We start from the raw sequence: 14,095 nt of genomic DNA on the forward strand, positions 1-14,095 counted from the left end.
GACAAGCTGACTGTGAGGGAGACGCACCAAGAATCCCAGAAGCAGAAGTGGTGTAGACATTTCTAAAGTTCCCAGATCGAGAATTAGGATTATAGTTAAATTTACCTCTGCCCTTATGCTTATTGTAACTGTTCTTGAAGTAGATATGTGGAGGATTTGTACCAGAAAACCCCGAAGACTGAGTGTTCGAATACCCTTGACTCAAATTTGCAGAACTCCCTTGATGAGAACTACCAGTATACCCGTTGGATGAATAAGACGAGTTCTTGGAACCAGATTCAGAATTCTTGGCCATCATTGCAGAAAGGAATGGTGTAACAGCAATATTCTCAACCATTGCTTCTTCAGCAAGCAACTGAGATCTCAAGTCTTTGAGAGAAATTACACTGTCTCGACCTCGAATGATGGATCTGATAGTATTATAATCCCCTGACAAGCCATTGAGGGTTAAGATGACAATATCATCATCTTCGAAATGCACTCCTGCAGCAGTCAAATAATCGCGAGCTTCCTTAATGCGCTGCAAGTACTGGGATATGGAATCAGGGCCTTTCTTGATATTCTGTAATTCAGACTTCATTTGGAATATGGTGGCACGAGAAACAATGGAGAATTGTTCCTTGAGTCGAATCCACAGTTCTCGAGCACTTGTGCTGCCAATGACACAAGATACCGCTGATGGGGAAAGTGTGACAGTGATGAGCTGCATCAAGGCGCGATCATGCATTTTCCATACCTTGTATTCATCTGTATCAGTTCTGGATGAAGAATCCCCAGAATCAACATCAGACTCCCCAGACCCCGACGACAAAAACCGTGCAGGACAGGGAAGAGAACCATCCAAGAACCCCATAATTCCATGGCCTTCAAGGAGCAATTGCATCTGAAAGTGCCAGGTGAGATAGTTGGACTCATCAAGTTTGACAGTAACCGACGTAGGAACAGTAGAAATAAGAGAGGTGATTGGCGATTGCAGAATTTGTAGCTGAGTGGCAGTCACCATTGCAGCTTGTGAAGGAAGAAATTCACACAGGAAATATATCAAACACTTGGCGGGCACGATTGTAAAGAGAAACAATCGGGAGATAGGGAACTTGTAGAGGCCCGAAATCAGAGAAGAACACACAAACAATACCAGAGAAGAAGAAGAAGAAGATCTAGAACAGCGGAATGAAGAAATCCAAGATCGAGATAACCGTGCAAGCAAGAGGTGCTTAACCGGCTCTGATACCATGTAAAGCAACATATTATATTGCAGAGATGTATTGATGCAGAAAGATTATTAAGGTGTTAAAGAGATAAGGAAGAAATGTAGAGAGAAAGAGGAATGTATTACTGTAATGTTTTTCTATATTTCTCAATTACATTCACTACATTTGTTATATACTAACTTTACAAGCTTGTTCACTAAGACTTGTTATAACTGCCTTAACCTCCTTATAACAACCCTACTAATCCATTGACACATGGCACACTATCTAACCATTCACTATATATTGTTAACAGGGTTTACACACAAATATTATTCCATTTTTTTGCGTTAAAAGCAACCCTAAATTACTAAACCCATGAAAAGCTAGAACAAGAAACAATAAATAATAATTATAAAATCATCAACTTTATGGATTTAAATCTATGTGGGAAAGCCCAGAAAAGCCAGAGCTTAAAGCATAAAAAGCAACCACATTCGCAGACGCAGAGGTTTAATTTGCTGGTTTATCTTGGGGTCGGAGGAGGATGAGTGGGTGTTTAGGTCACAAATTTACACGGTTTTTCTGTGACGGGTTATAGCATTTGTTCATCGTAAAAGAGAAAAGGCTAGTTACTAGAGACTTACAGGGAATATACGATTTCAGGATATGCTTGGTTGCTTTAGCATGGCTGTTACAGCTTTTCTTGCACGAGGAGTGGGAAAGCAATCCTATTTCTTATTTTATAGTTTATAGTCTAAGGGAATAATATATATTGGTTTAGTTTAATGATTCTATCGTCTACGGTAATTGTGATTACTTCCGTTCGATTTAATCCAACGATGAAGCTCCAAGTCTTCAAGGGACGTCCTAGTTCGATTTTTCCTCCGGTATCACTTGTACAAGGATAAAAAAATGCCACTATATGATCTAATGTTAATTAGGACGTATGGTTGAAGGAAATGACTGTGCCACCTCAAAATCAATGCATAATAAGGTTATAAGGACATGCAAATATCACGTAACTTTCTGATGTAGGATAGCGCTCCACCGTCCTCACATGTAAAGACACCTAAGTGAAACACCTAACAAACTTATATCAAATGAGCATGTATGTTCGTTAGACCTTTACACATGGGCCAAATATGATTGATATACAAATGATTGCATATATTCGAGATCTACCTTAAAGTCTTGTACTCCAAAGAGGAAATACCTTGCGAGGCTCCTTGTTGTAATAATAAGAATGATTGTTTGTTAAGGAGCGAGTAGTTAATAATGTTTGTCTTATTAGATATCTAACATGTAATAAAATCAACACTTCAATCTAACAACACGTATCACACACACATCCTAGTACCGCACTACCTTTGTCAACCAATGTTTTTGATTGATGATCAGACATTTTAACATTATATTCTAATAAGATAACTTATATAGTTGCTACAAACATTACCATATTCAAATTAAATAAGATATCAGAACAAATAAAGTAATTAAGTTTTAAAAGAAAACACGCAAACACAACACCACACCACCAAAACTCAAAAGCATTGCATCTGCAACTGCAAGTCTGCAAGTGCAGGGGGGGAGGATGAGTAGTGACTAGGAAATGAGAGAGCAAACAACATAGGCCAAGGATGCCTTATCCTAATAAATGGCACCCAATGACACTTGTCGACACGGGGAAACGGGTTGAGAATGTGGTAACTGTTGGAAAGTAAAAGCTGGACATCGACAGCAACAGCAACAGCACAGCGCAGCAGAGAATTGCACCGGTTAACTCAACGGAGGTATAAAACTAAAGTAAAAAACTCAGCTCAACGGAGCAGCTTTTTGAGAAAAGCAACAAAAGTCATTCAACGGGGTTCCACAATCCTTTTTCTGTTCCGTTCTGCACTACGTTACGGGGAATCGATTTGTCATCAGGACACTCTTCGGATCCTTTTGGTAAGGATCTTAAAGATACGTGAATTATGTCGATTCATCATATATTAAGTAGTTAATTTTTGTCAAGTACTGTTTGTGTTTAATTTTAAATAAAAATATTTAAAATGATTTATGATCTCACATTATACGATTTACGGATTCTTGGAATCCTCATAAATAGGATCTGACGAGGATTCATATTCATAGATTTGGACCATAATATTATTTGCCTTTTTTTTTTCTCTTTCCTTTTGTTCATTGTTTATCTACACTAAAAGAAGGGAGGGACATGCTTAGCTTTTCAATAGATTAACAATAATATGGTTCAAATTCATCTTTTGCAAGAATTGAACCTAAAACCTCTCATTTACAAGTAAAGAAAATTACTATTAGATTGTAATACTAAGTGGTCTTTCCTTTTGTCCCTTCTTTTAACAAGCAATATTATCTATACTAAAATGAGGGAGTAGACTTAGCTTCACAATGAGTTAGCAATAATGTGGTTCAAATTCGCCTTTGGCGATAATTGAACCTAAGACCTCTCACTCACAAAAGAAGAGGAATATACTAGACCTTAGTCCTAAATGACATTTCATTTTTTCGCTTAAATTTGAAGATTTTCTCAATAGGATTGTGCGGTCATGTTATTTTGTTTATCTAAGTATTATTTAACAAAATTTATTTTATTTTATTTTATTTAACCTAGTCCTTAATTCCGTATTCACCCTAGTTCCAATTAATATAAGAACTAACCTAATCAAGTAATCTACCAAAATTTGACTTGAATTTACAAGTTGTTTGTATAACAACTAATCTATTGATGACTTTGAAAGTGGAAAACCAAAACCACCCCCACAATACATGGAAGTTGTTGTTTACTTTGGCAACATGGTTTCCAAGTTTTGAACAAACGAATATTATGTTGGTATAAAACATCAGCCCATCCAAATAGCATACATTATCCTCTACCATCTCCATGAAAACAGTTCTTTTTTTTTTTTTTTCTTTCTTTCTTTCCTTTTTCGTTTTTGTACTTATATATGTACTTAAGGCTGTCTTAAGTGTCCCTATGTTTATGTACGACGCCTTGTTTCGAGAATTTATTTGGTCAGAATTATGCTTTACATTTAAGACGTTGTAGTTATTTTTTTAAGTTAGTATAACTTCCTCATGTCGTCAGTATTTTTTAAATAAAAAAAAATTGTTTGTATTTTTACCTTGGGAAGTGTTATTGGCATTTTAAAAATATCATTATACACTCCTCACAAGTGTATTTTTCTTTCTAAATATAGAAAGTTTGGAATGTAGAATGAGAAATTTAGAGTGTCAATAACAATTCTTTTTTCCTTTTCTAATGATAGAGTGCTAGTGACCCAAAATCCACACACAAAATAAAATCCCAACGCATATTATGCAGTTGGCTATAAAAAGAAAATTAACAATGCAAACATAAAATTGTTTTAATCCAAAACATTAAGGTAAATCAAAATTTGGAGGACTTTATTATTTTTCTTTAACACATGGGCTGCATAAGCAAATTAGTAAATTCAAATGCAATTTATTTTCTGTAATCATGTTTAAATTTAAATATTAAGAATAAATGATTTGAATTCGGTTCAACCATTTGATTATTGGAAAGGTCAAACCTTAACCACTAAATTTCTGTTGCAGTAAAAACAGCAAACAGATAAAACGGGAAGGTAAATACCAGAAATAAAAGGGAAAAATTAACACAAATGGTAAGTAGTAAAAGGGTAAAAACACCAGACCAAGCATTATTTGTGAGTGAATTAAGGAAGGATCTTGTTAGTTAATCAAGTTAATTATTTATTTATTTATATTTGTATATGAGCTGGATCCACTCTTCCCTTCAGGAGTGACCCACATCTGAATAAAATATTCAATTATTAAAATAAGTTAGCAAATAAATAATTAAAATCTTAAATAAAGCCCAAAACACAGAGACAATTTGAGCTTGGAAGCCGAGAGAGACAAGTCCAACTCTTTCAACTTCAATCTGAAGAATATATATTTACACACATATATATATAACAAAAAATTTCTGAGTAGAAAATCAATAATCTTTTCCAATTCTGTTGCTTTTGCTCAACTGGATTCTTTGAAATTTGAATTGGGTATGAATCAAAACCGGAACTTCAGCGTGTAATTCGGGTTATCTGGTTGTGGGATTTTTAGATATATACATATCTTGCTGTTTATTCGGCTTCCGAGATTTAGGTGTTTTGAAGCTATGCATCTGAGCAACGGCATGGGATCGATGTCAACGGCTAGTTCGAGTGGAGCTTGGAAATCGGGTGATGTGGTCTCTGACCAGTTTCCTGCGGGACTGAGAGTCCTGGTGGTCGACGATGATCCTACTTGCCTTATGATCTTGGAGAGGATGCTCAGAACTTGCCTCTATGAAGGTACTCTCTTCTGAGTTTCTCGCTCTTCTTCTCTCTCTCTCTAGAGATTTTGCTTCATGGGTTTTCTTCAATCCTTCTGGAGATTTCAATTACTTGTCTCACATCATGGATTTATTTTTCCTGCGGGTGATTTACTACAAGTTTTTACCGCTTGGGTTGTAATTACTTGTGTTTTTCATGCTATTGTTTAAGGGATTTGGAGCCTGTGGTAGAAGTTAGGATTTGGAGCCTGTTGTAGAAGTTAAGATTTAGATATAATTTGATATTTTTACTGTTTCAGTTGTGATTCTTTTTAGATTTGAATCATGGGTTGTGTTAAATTTTGTTACTTGTTAATCATGGTTTGTGATTGTACAATGTTATTTTTTTTGTTTTTATAAGTTTTAATGGTATTGTTCCAGAAAATAGATTTGAGTTTTAATTTGTCTTTGTAGATTCATATCCCTGTTTTATTGATATTGTTCTATAATTTGTTTCTGTACTAAATTTGTGGATTGATTGAGTTGGTTGGTTTGGGATCTTTAGTGACAAAATGTAATCGAGCGGAGAGCGCACTTTCGCTGCTTCGAGAGAACAAGAACGGATACGATATTGTTATCAGTGATGTGCACATGCCAGACATGGATGGATTCAAACTCCTAGAGCAGGTTGGACTGGAGATGGACCTGCCTGTTATCAGTGAGTACCTCGTTTTAGTAATTTTGTATGGATTTAACTGCTGTTAACCTGAATCATGTGTTAATTTGGAGCTGATATGTGATGCGTGTGATTCCACACTCCACAGTGATGTCCGCTGATGATGGAAAAAGTGTTGTCATGAAGGGTGTGACTCATGGTGCTTGTGATTACCTGATCAAACCAGTTCGCATTGAGGCGCTGAAGAACATATGGCAGCACGTGGTTCGTAAGAAAAAGAATGAGTGGAAGGATGTGGAGCAATCCGGAAGTGTGGAAGAAGGGGATCGGCAGCAAAAACCATCCGAAGATGCAGATTACTCGTCCTCGGCAAATGAAGGGTCTTGGAAGAACTCAAAGAGGAGGAAGGATGAGGAAGAAGAGATGGATGAGAGGGATGATTCATCCACATTAAAGAAGCCGCGGGTTGTTTGGTCAATCGAACTCCATCAACAATTTGTGGGCGCTGTTAATCAACTAGGCATTGACAGTATGTCTTTTTCCCTATACTTTTCAATTTTATATTTCCTGATTGACTGTAGTCTAGTATGTATGAACACTGGGAGTAAACAAGTGCTCTGATCCTTTGAGTTTTGCACCTGTTTCTTTAACAAGGAGCTGAGTCAGTTTGAATTTATGTACACACTCTTTGCGCTGGAAATGGGCATGCATGACTCATAATTACGTTTTATCACAACGTGTAGAACGAATTACTTTACTTTCCTTTGCTTTTAGATAAAGTTGAACCATGGATTTATGTATGTATGATTAGTTAACGTCTGTCGCATTTCCTATTTCAAATTATTCTGTATAACATTCAAACTTAATTATTTGATCCAGAGGCCGTGCCTAAGAAAATTCTGGAGTTGATGAATGTTCCTGGGCTTACCAGAGAAAATGTTGCTAGCCATCTTCAGGTATGATAATCATGCATAATATAAAAACTTATGAGGAGGAATTCTCTTATGATATGAATTCGACAAAACTCCCTTGTTTTTATGTGACATGGTTAAAATATATTTTCTGTTTGAGAATAACTTGCGTGTAAATTTATGAAACAGAAATACAGGCTGTACCTTAGAAGGTTGAGTGGGGTGTCTCAGCACCAGAATAATTTGAGCAACCCCTTCATGAGTCCTCAAGAAGCGTCTTTTGGAGCAATGTCATCACTCAATGGGCTCGATCTTCAGACGCTAGCTGTCACAGGTCAACTCCCTGCTCAAAGCCTTGCCACACTCCAAGCAGCCGGACTTGGGAGGTCAACAGGAAAATCTGGCATACCTATTCCCCTTGTTGATCAAAGGAACTTATTCAGCTTTGAAAACCCAAAGCAACAACATATGAGCAGTGGCAAGCCGATGAACTTACTTCATGGAATTCCAACAACTATGGAGGCAAAACAGCTTGCCAACTTGCACCAGTCTGCACAAACCCTTGGAGCTGTCAATATGCAAGTCAATGCTCATGGAGTCCAGAACAGTTCTCTACTTATGCCGGTACCTCAATCGCAGCCAAGGGGGCAGATCTTGAATGAAACTTCTGGAAATCATGTTCCACGGCATTCATCATCAATGGGGCAGCCCATCATATCTAATGGTATGGGTAGTGGAGTTTTGGGAAGAAATGGTATTGTTGATAGTGGCAGAGGCGTGGGATATAATCCAGTGCATCAAAACTCCTCAATGTTGAATTATCCCCTAAACAACAGTTCACAACTACCAGGCAACAATTTTACCCTTGGAAGTACACCAGTAATGTCCAGCCTCGCATCTAAAGGGGCATTTCTAGAAGACGTGACTTCTGACATAAAAAGATCTTCTGGATTTATGCCAAGTTACGATATGTTTAACGAGTTACAGCAGCCCAAGTCAAATGAGTGGGACTTGCAGAATGTGGGCTTGACTTTTGATGCGTCGCAACATACAAACTCCATACACTGTAGCCTTGATCCCTCGGTTTTAGTTCATCAAGGATTTTCTTCTAGTCAAAGGGGTGGACAAAGCAGGAATCCATCTATTGTTGGAAAAACTATGTTCTCAGTGGGGGAAGGCAGTCATTTTGGGAATATGCAAAATACTGGTCAACACCTTAACGGTCGTATTGTTGACAATACAGTTAGGATTAAAGCTGAAACAGTCCCCGATGCAACTTCTCAAACTAGCTTCTTTCATGAACAATTTGGTCAGGATGATCTAATGAGTGCACTTCTCAAACAGGTCTGTTTTTTGCTTTAAGATGTTACTGTATTTGAATTTTTAGTTACATGTTTCGAGATATCAAGGTGGTTATTTACTCATGAAATTTCTTTTGTTTTTCAACAGCAAGATGGACTTGGACCCGCCGAAAATGAGTTTGACTTTGATGGGTATTCCTTGGATAATATTCCTGTGTAGAATGCGCTTCCTACAGTAATTTGTATGATTGCAATTCTGGTGTATATAATTGCTGCAATGGAAGTCATTTCTTCTGCTGCAATCAGATGGTGGAAATTCAAGTTTGTTTCTACTTCAAAGAAAACCGGAGTGCGTGATTTCACAAATCATATCTTTCGTTGTGAATAACATGTTCTGCTGTTTTTAGGAGATAAAAGATCAGGATGATGGATCATTGAGGCAGATCAAATGTGCTAAAGATATTGGTTCTGCACAACACTGCTGCATGGAACGCAAAGGCATGCGTGCAAATTTTTGAGTGACTTGAAAGAAGCAACGATTTCAGGGGTGCCGGTGAAACTTGTCCTCGGTTTTAGGCTCCTCTTGAGTATTCTAGGTAGGCTTTGATACTTCTTCTAACTCTCAATGACGCATGAAGTTTGCCGTTAGTGAATTTCTTTTTCCCCGTCGTTGGTTCCGTTTTCGTTCTTGTTCAAGGAATCGACTGTACATATATTCCATTTGGTTACTCAAGACATAAGTCGGGGGTATTCTTTCTTGGTTGCATTTCTTGTACTTGAATTTCTAGGAATTCTCCTTCTTGCTTTTTAGCTTTGGTGTTAACCACTTCTTATATGTAACATGTCCTCTATTTTTAATAATCTTTCAGTTTTACTACCTGTTTTTAACTTTTACCCGACCAAAAATAAAATCCACTTATCAAGTTTATGAGTTTGAAGTTCGGAGAGAAACTTCGGCAGGCATGCCTAACTGGTGCAAGCTCCAACTCCAAGCTAATAACGGGTTCCGACGCCCCTACCTAAGTTTTATGCAAATCAAGTAAACCTAGTGGTGATGTTTCACTAATTTAAGGCACCAATGCCAAAAGATGTGGGTGCGGCAGGAGGGAGAGTAATTGGCAAATGGGAATAATGCAAGAAGCAACATGAAAGTGGTCGGATAAGATCAGATGTGGTCCAACTGTCACAAAAAGAAACACAACAAAAAAGAAGGAAGAGCCTGCAGAATAGAATAGAATAGAATAATTTCGGTTAACAAGTCGCAAAATGTGATTAGGCATTCAATTAAACTAGTTTAAAACCAAGGATTAACTTAAACAATTTGTAATCCCACTGTTAAGACCTGTTTTTCTGCACAACTAGTGAATTGAACTTCTCCGGTTTTGTGCAATTAACCAACTAAACTTCACATAGCATTACAACTTGGCACTCACCTTTCTGTCAAATAACGGCGCGTGACATTAACAAATACGCGTTTTTAAGGTCATTCTTGTCATTTTACTCGATCGGAGGCCTAAATATGCCGAGTGTAAAACGAAAATGGGGGGAAATGCGGAGTTCTTTTTAGGGAGACAAAAGCGGCATTAACACTTGTCATGGCAACAATAGGGTGACTCTAGAACACGATTATATTGGACGCTATATTATCGTTTCCACAACCAACAAAGTGTACACAAATAACAAAAAGAATCAAGAACAAGCATCTAGTTCAATATTGTTTATACAAAATATGAGTACATTTGCTTTATATAGTTTGCTGTTACTTGCAGCGTGTCGACGATCCTCCCTTCAGCATTTGCAGATGAAAAGCAAACGAATACCAGTCACAGCCAAAATCCGCCTAAAAACCTCGCAAGTACCGGCAATGGCATGCACGTCTTCTGGTAGTTGGGATTTCACAAAACCTCCCTGTTGAGCACATATCAATCAAACTATTGAAAGAATAAAAAAAAAATCAGCAGTAGCTACAAGATCTAGCATTGCCTCATCCCTCAACTATTGCTGCATCACCACGAACGCTACAACCATTACGAGAACTGAGAAAATTATAGATGTGCTTTTTCGGTAAGCACTGCTAGGATATATTGTAGGAAGTGAGCACTCCTCTCCGTTAAAGTATACTTTCGTTGGAAACCCATCTCCACCAACCAAATTGATTCCAGGAGTAGTCTTCTTTGTAAATGAGAGCACTGATTGCTGTTTCCCGGGGACCCTAGGATCCTTCCGTGGGTTGGCTCCATCTGTTTCCGCCACAAGATAGTTCAATCCTTCCAGACCTTGCATGAATACGGTGTTATTGACACCATTCAATTCCAACTGGCTTGCGTTGAAAGAGTACGCCTTTTCGAAACCAGGGCCTGCTTTATCCAGTTGTACTGCAGCGAACCAATCGACAAAAGCAGTTTCATCCCAATTGAAGACTGTGACCCTTGCACTCCATCCACGAGAGTAGTCTGTATATAAATGCCAGTTAATGCTGACCCCACAGTTATCACCACACGGTGTTGGGTTTGGGTCTGGTAGATGTTTAAGCTCAGCCCAAGCTTTTGCCTTGACAGTTCGGTTGTCAAAGGGAACAAGAAGTGATTCTGGTGGGAGAAGCATCGCTGGTGCAGTTGTGCTACAAGTTTGAGCTATATTACTAGGGCAGCCACAAGCGCAAGTGTTGCATGGGATGACAGACTCATTGTAGAAAGCAGAAAATGAAACACAGCATCTAGGGCTTGCTCCCTTGGGTTGGGTAATATTGCACACAACCTGCCAGCTGGCTACTGCAGTTGAATTCACTGGCAAGCCAGATTGGTCAGGGAACTGGCTAGGACTCACCTGGACAGGAGGGCCACACTTATAATCAGGGTTGAGCGTGCCGTTGATTCCCCAGTTTTGTGGCGGTGAGAGCTGCGACCGGTTGAGATTTGGAGGCATTTTAAAAACTTGAAGCTGGAATGATGAAACTGACTTGCTTGCATCCATTGTTGGTGGCAAGATAGTACCATTTCGGCAACAATAAGGGACCAGACCAAGAAGTGTGTCATTGGCTTTTGTTGGAGGCAGGTCAATAATGGCTGGCCGTCTTTCACAATTCAACACAGTTGAGAAGTCTAGACCCCCGTAGAATGTACCTTGTTTACCAAATATACAGTCAGAAGAATCAACAACAGATGGATAAGCCCCTTTCATTGAAAATATGAACTCATCTTCCATCCAGTCCCAGCTCAATTTCCAATTATCAAGACGACCAAGGGAGTTATGGTTGGCGATTGTAACTTGCGCCGTGTATTTTGACTCCTGAGTACTGATCACATCATACATAATTGTAAGATCTCCTTTTTGACGGGGGAGGAACTTTTCATCCACGGTGATGTTTGTTTTAAATTTTGTGTCTACGGTGCAACAGACTTGCATTTCATGGGTCCCTGTGATGAACATTACGAGAGCAGTGTAAGAGTGTGCTGATTAACATGGGCAATAAAAGTCGAAAATGAAAACCCAACTTGCTGTAAAAACCAAAATGTATGTTACCGTGGTAAAATTTGGTTATTATAAACAAGTTGGTCTACAGAAAAGAATATCCTTAAACTGACTGTCTAATAATATGAACGAAACATGGAAACCAATGATCTCAGTACAACAAAAGAAAAATGAAAGATATACCCTAATGTTATATCATTCTTTTCTCTGTATATCTTTTCGTTGCATATATCCACTACCATTGTCTTCCGAAAACATAAAAACTAGCAGGGAAGACATTGTTCTCTGTTGTAACTACGACGACCCCAAGACTAACAAATTTCCTAGTGACTGAAGGCAAGTCAACAGCTTTGAGGCAGTTTGCATACAGATGCATATCCTAATGAGACTCACACGGTCCAACTCATACTGAATTAAATTGTTCAATAAACCACTAAACACAATCCAAATAACAAGCATTCTCTCATCAAATTCAACTGATTCTATACGGTTATACAATAAACATTCAAAACAAATGATTGAAACCTTCATATGTATAAGTCATCAAAAGGATTCAATTCACGTTTCTCAAAAAAAAAAAAAAAAAATCAATTCACAACAGCTAAATTAGATCTGCTTACTCCAAATAAAAGACCATCAAATAGCAACATCCAAAAAATGTACCAAAAGAAAAAAAAATCCAAATTACCCAAATGAAGTTTAAGAGCTCACCTTGCATTGCAGCCGCTGGGCAGACGAACCCATCATTGGCCAAAGTAAGATTGGAAGGCATGGGAACTTTGGGTGGGGCCACACCGAACTGGGTCCCAATCAATTTGACCTGAACCTGCATCTGGGTCAAGTCCCCCGCCGTCTTAACAGCCGTTTTCAGATCGGTCATCGGATACCCAGCAAAAACGGTGCCGTTTCCCACACTCCCAGGAATGCTACCCCCGTCGGCCAAAACGGCATTGGAGGCAGAGACCAAGTACTCATTGTTAGTAAACCCCACAAACACCCTCCACGACTTGAGATCGTCGAGCCCGTTGTTGAGCACCGTAAGCACGGACTCGAACCGGTAGGGCTGCTGGGACCGGTCTTTGACCTCGGGCGGGAGCTGGGCTCCGGTGGTGTAGGCGTACGACAGGAAGACGCCGTTGCAGGAGTCGGAGGCCGGCGGCGGAGCTTGGGCGGTGGATTGGGCGAGTGAGTAGGGGAGGATCGTGAAAATAAGGAGAAGATTGAGGGCCAAGATCGGAGGCCAGTTCCTGGAGCTCGAGTCCATGGCTTTTGCGGTCTTGTGGGGACTCGAAAGTTTGGGTTTTTGAATTTGGAGAGAGAGAGAGTGTGTGTTTATATTTGTGAGTTTCGGCGTGTGCTTTTTTTCAAACGCGTAGAGAGAGAGAGAGAGAGAGAGAGTGTGTAAATACAGCTTAGTAGAAGCTGTATATTTTGAAGAAGTGTTGTATTTTTTTTTTTTAATAAATATTTAAATTGTTGTTTGATGCAGTCGTTTGGTTTTGGCGTGCTTGAGTGATTCAGAGAAGGTTCATGGATTTGGTAATCTTTGAAAGCAAAAGGCAATAAATGCGTTTTTAAGAATTAGTAACGTTTGGAGATAAAGGGTCCTTTGTCTTTGTCTTTGTCTCAACGGGAACCCACACTTCCCCTCTCTTCCCATTTGATTTTGAATCCGCATTTGAACACGGTTTGTGTGAGGTATTTATTTGGACAGAAATATTCTCTTATCAAATTTATATTTGTTAAACAACAGTATTTATGTAGTCAAATTTTACGTTAATCTAAATCGTCATATCAAATACAAGTATCTTATGTTGTCAGGGATATTAAGACTGTAAGAGGCATGTGGTTTCATACAAATCATTGCGTAACCAACAAAGTCAAGGCATTTCTATTGGAAGAAGAGCGCATGAATTAGGCCTTATGTTGCGGGCACGTCTTTTTTGTCCAAGTTGTTTCGTAGATACCAAAGTTGTGTACATCGACTCGGCTTGATTTTCCACAACCTAACCGTTGCAGCCCTCACATGGGCCCAATTTTGAGAGGCCTCTGTACGAAGGTCATTTTACATGTATAATTTGGGTTTCTTGTTTAGTTAGTTTAAAATCCGGTTCGGCAGGTATGACTCCGCTCTAACCCCACACGACCTCGTCCGGATTATTTATTGGCTTGAGTTGAAATGATTTGGGTCGATATGTTGTCTGCCATGTCAACCCAAACTAACCCACTAT

General features: G+C 38.8%; 2 protein-coding genes across 2 annotated transcripts; one reads left to right on the plus strand and one right to left on the minus strand.

The window, feature by feature from the left end:
• The first annotated feature begins 5,092 nt into the window (after window positions 1–5,092).
• Window positions 5,093–9,272, plus strand: LOC137737240 (two-component response regulator ARR1-like). Its single transcript, XM_068476667.1, has 6 exons — window positions 5,093–5,545; window positions 6,071–6,223; window positions 6,330–6,710; window positions 7,061–7,137; window positions 7,282–8,436; window positions 8,542–9,272. The coding sequence occupies exons 1-6, from the start codon at window positions 5,371–5,373 to the stop codon at window positions 8,611–8,613; spliced, it is 2,013 nt and encodes a 670-aa protein (XP_068332768.1). The 5' UTR covers window positions 5,093–5,370; the 3' UTR covers window positions 8,614–9,272.
• A 747-nt stretch (window positions 9,273–10,019) lies between these two features.
• Window positions 10,020–13,227, minus strand: LOC137737035 (COBRA-like protein 7). Its single transcript, XM_068476384.1, has 2 exons — window positions 12,576–13,227; window positions 10,020–11,809 (listed from the first exon to the last, which is right to left on the minus strand). The coding sequence occupies exons 1-2, from the start codon at window positions 13,126–13,128 to the stop codon at window positions 10,389–10,391; spliced, it is 1,974 nt and encodes a 657-aa protein (XP_068332485.1). The 5' UTR covers window positions 13,129–13,227; the 3' UTR covers window positions 10,020–10,388.
• Between the last annotated feature and the right edge of the window lie 868 nt (window positions 13,228–14,095).

Source organism: Pyrus communis, chromosome 6 (genome assembly GCF_963583255.1).
Source record: "Pyrus communis chromosome 6, drPyrComm1.1, whole genome shotgun sequence".
In the NCBI taxonomy this organism is placed as follows: Eukaryota; Viridiplantae; Streptophyta; class Magnoliopsida; order Rosales; family Rosaceae; genus Pyrus; species Pyrus communis.

Coding starts and splice junctions, on each gene's coding strand:
- LOC137737240 (XM_068476667.1), top strand. CDS start 5,371: ATGCATCTGAGCAACGGCATGGGATCGATGTCAACGGCTAGTTCGAGT. Junction 7,138..7,281: donor ATGTTGCTAGCCATCTTCAG/GTATGATAATCA, acceptor TTTATGAAACAG/AAATACAGGCTGTACCTTAG. Junction 8,437..8,541: donor TGAGTGCACTTCTCAAACAG/GTCTGTTTTTTG, acceptor GTTTTTCAACAG/CAAGATGGACTTGGACCCGC.
- LOC137737035 (XM_068476384.1), bottom strand. CDS start 13,128: ATGGACTCGAGCTCCAGGAACTGGCCTCCGATCTTGGCCCTCAATCTT. Junction 11,810..12,575: donor CCCAGCGGCTGCAATGCAAG/GTGAGCTCTTAA, acceptor TGTTCATCACAG/GGACCCATGAAATGCAAGTC.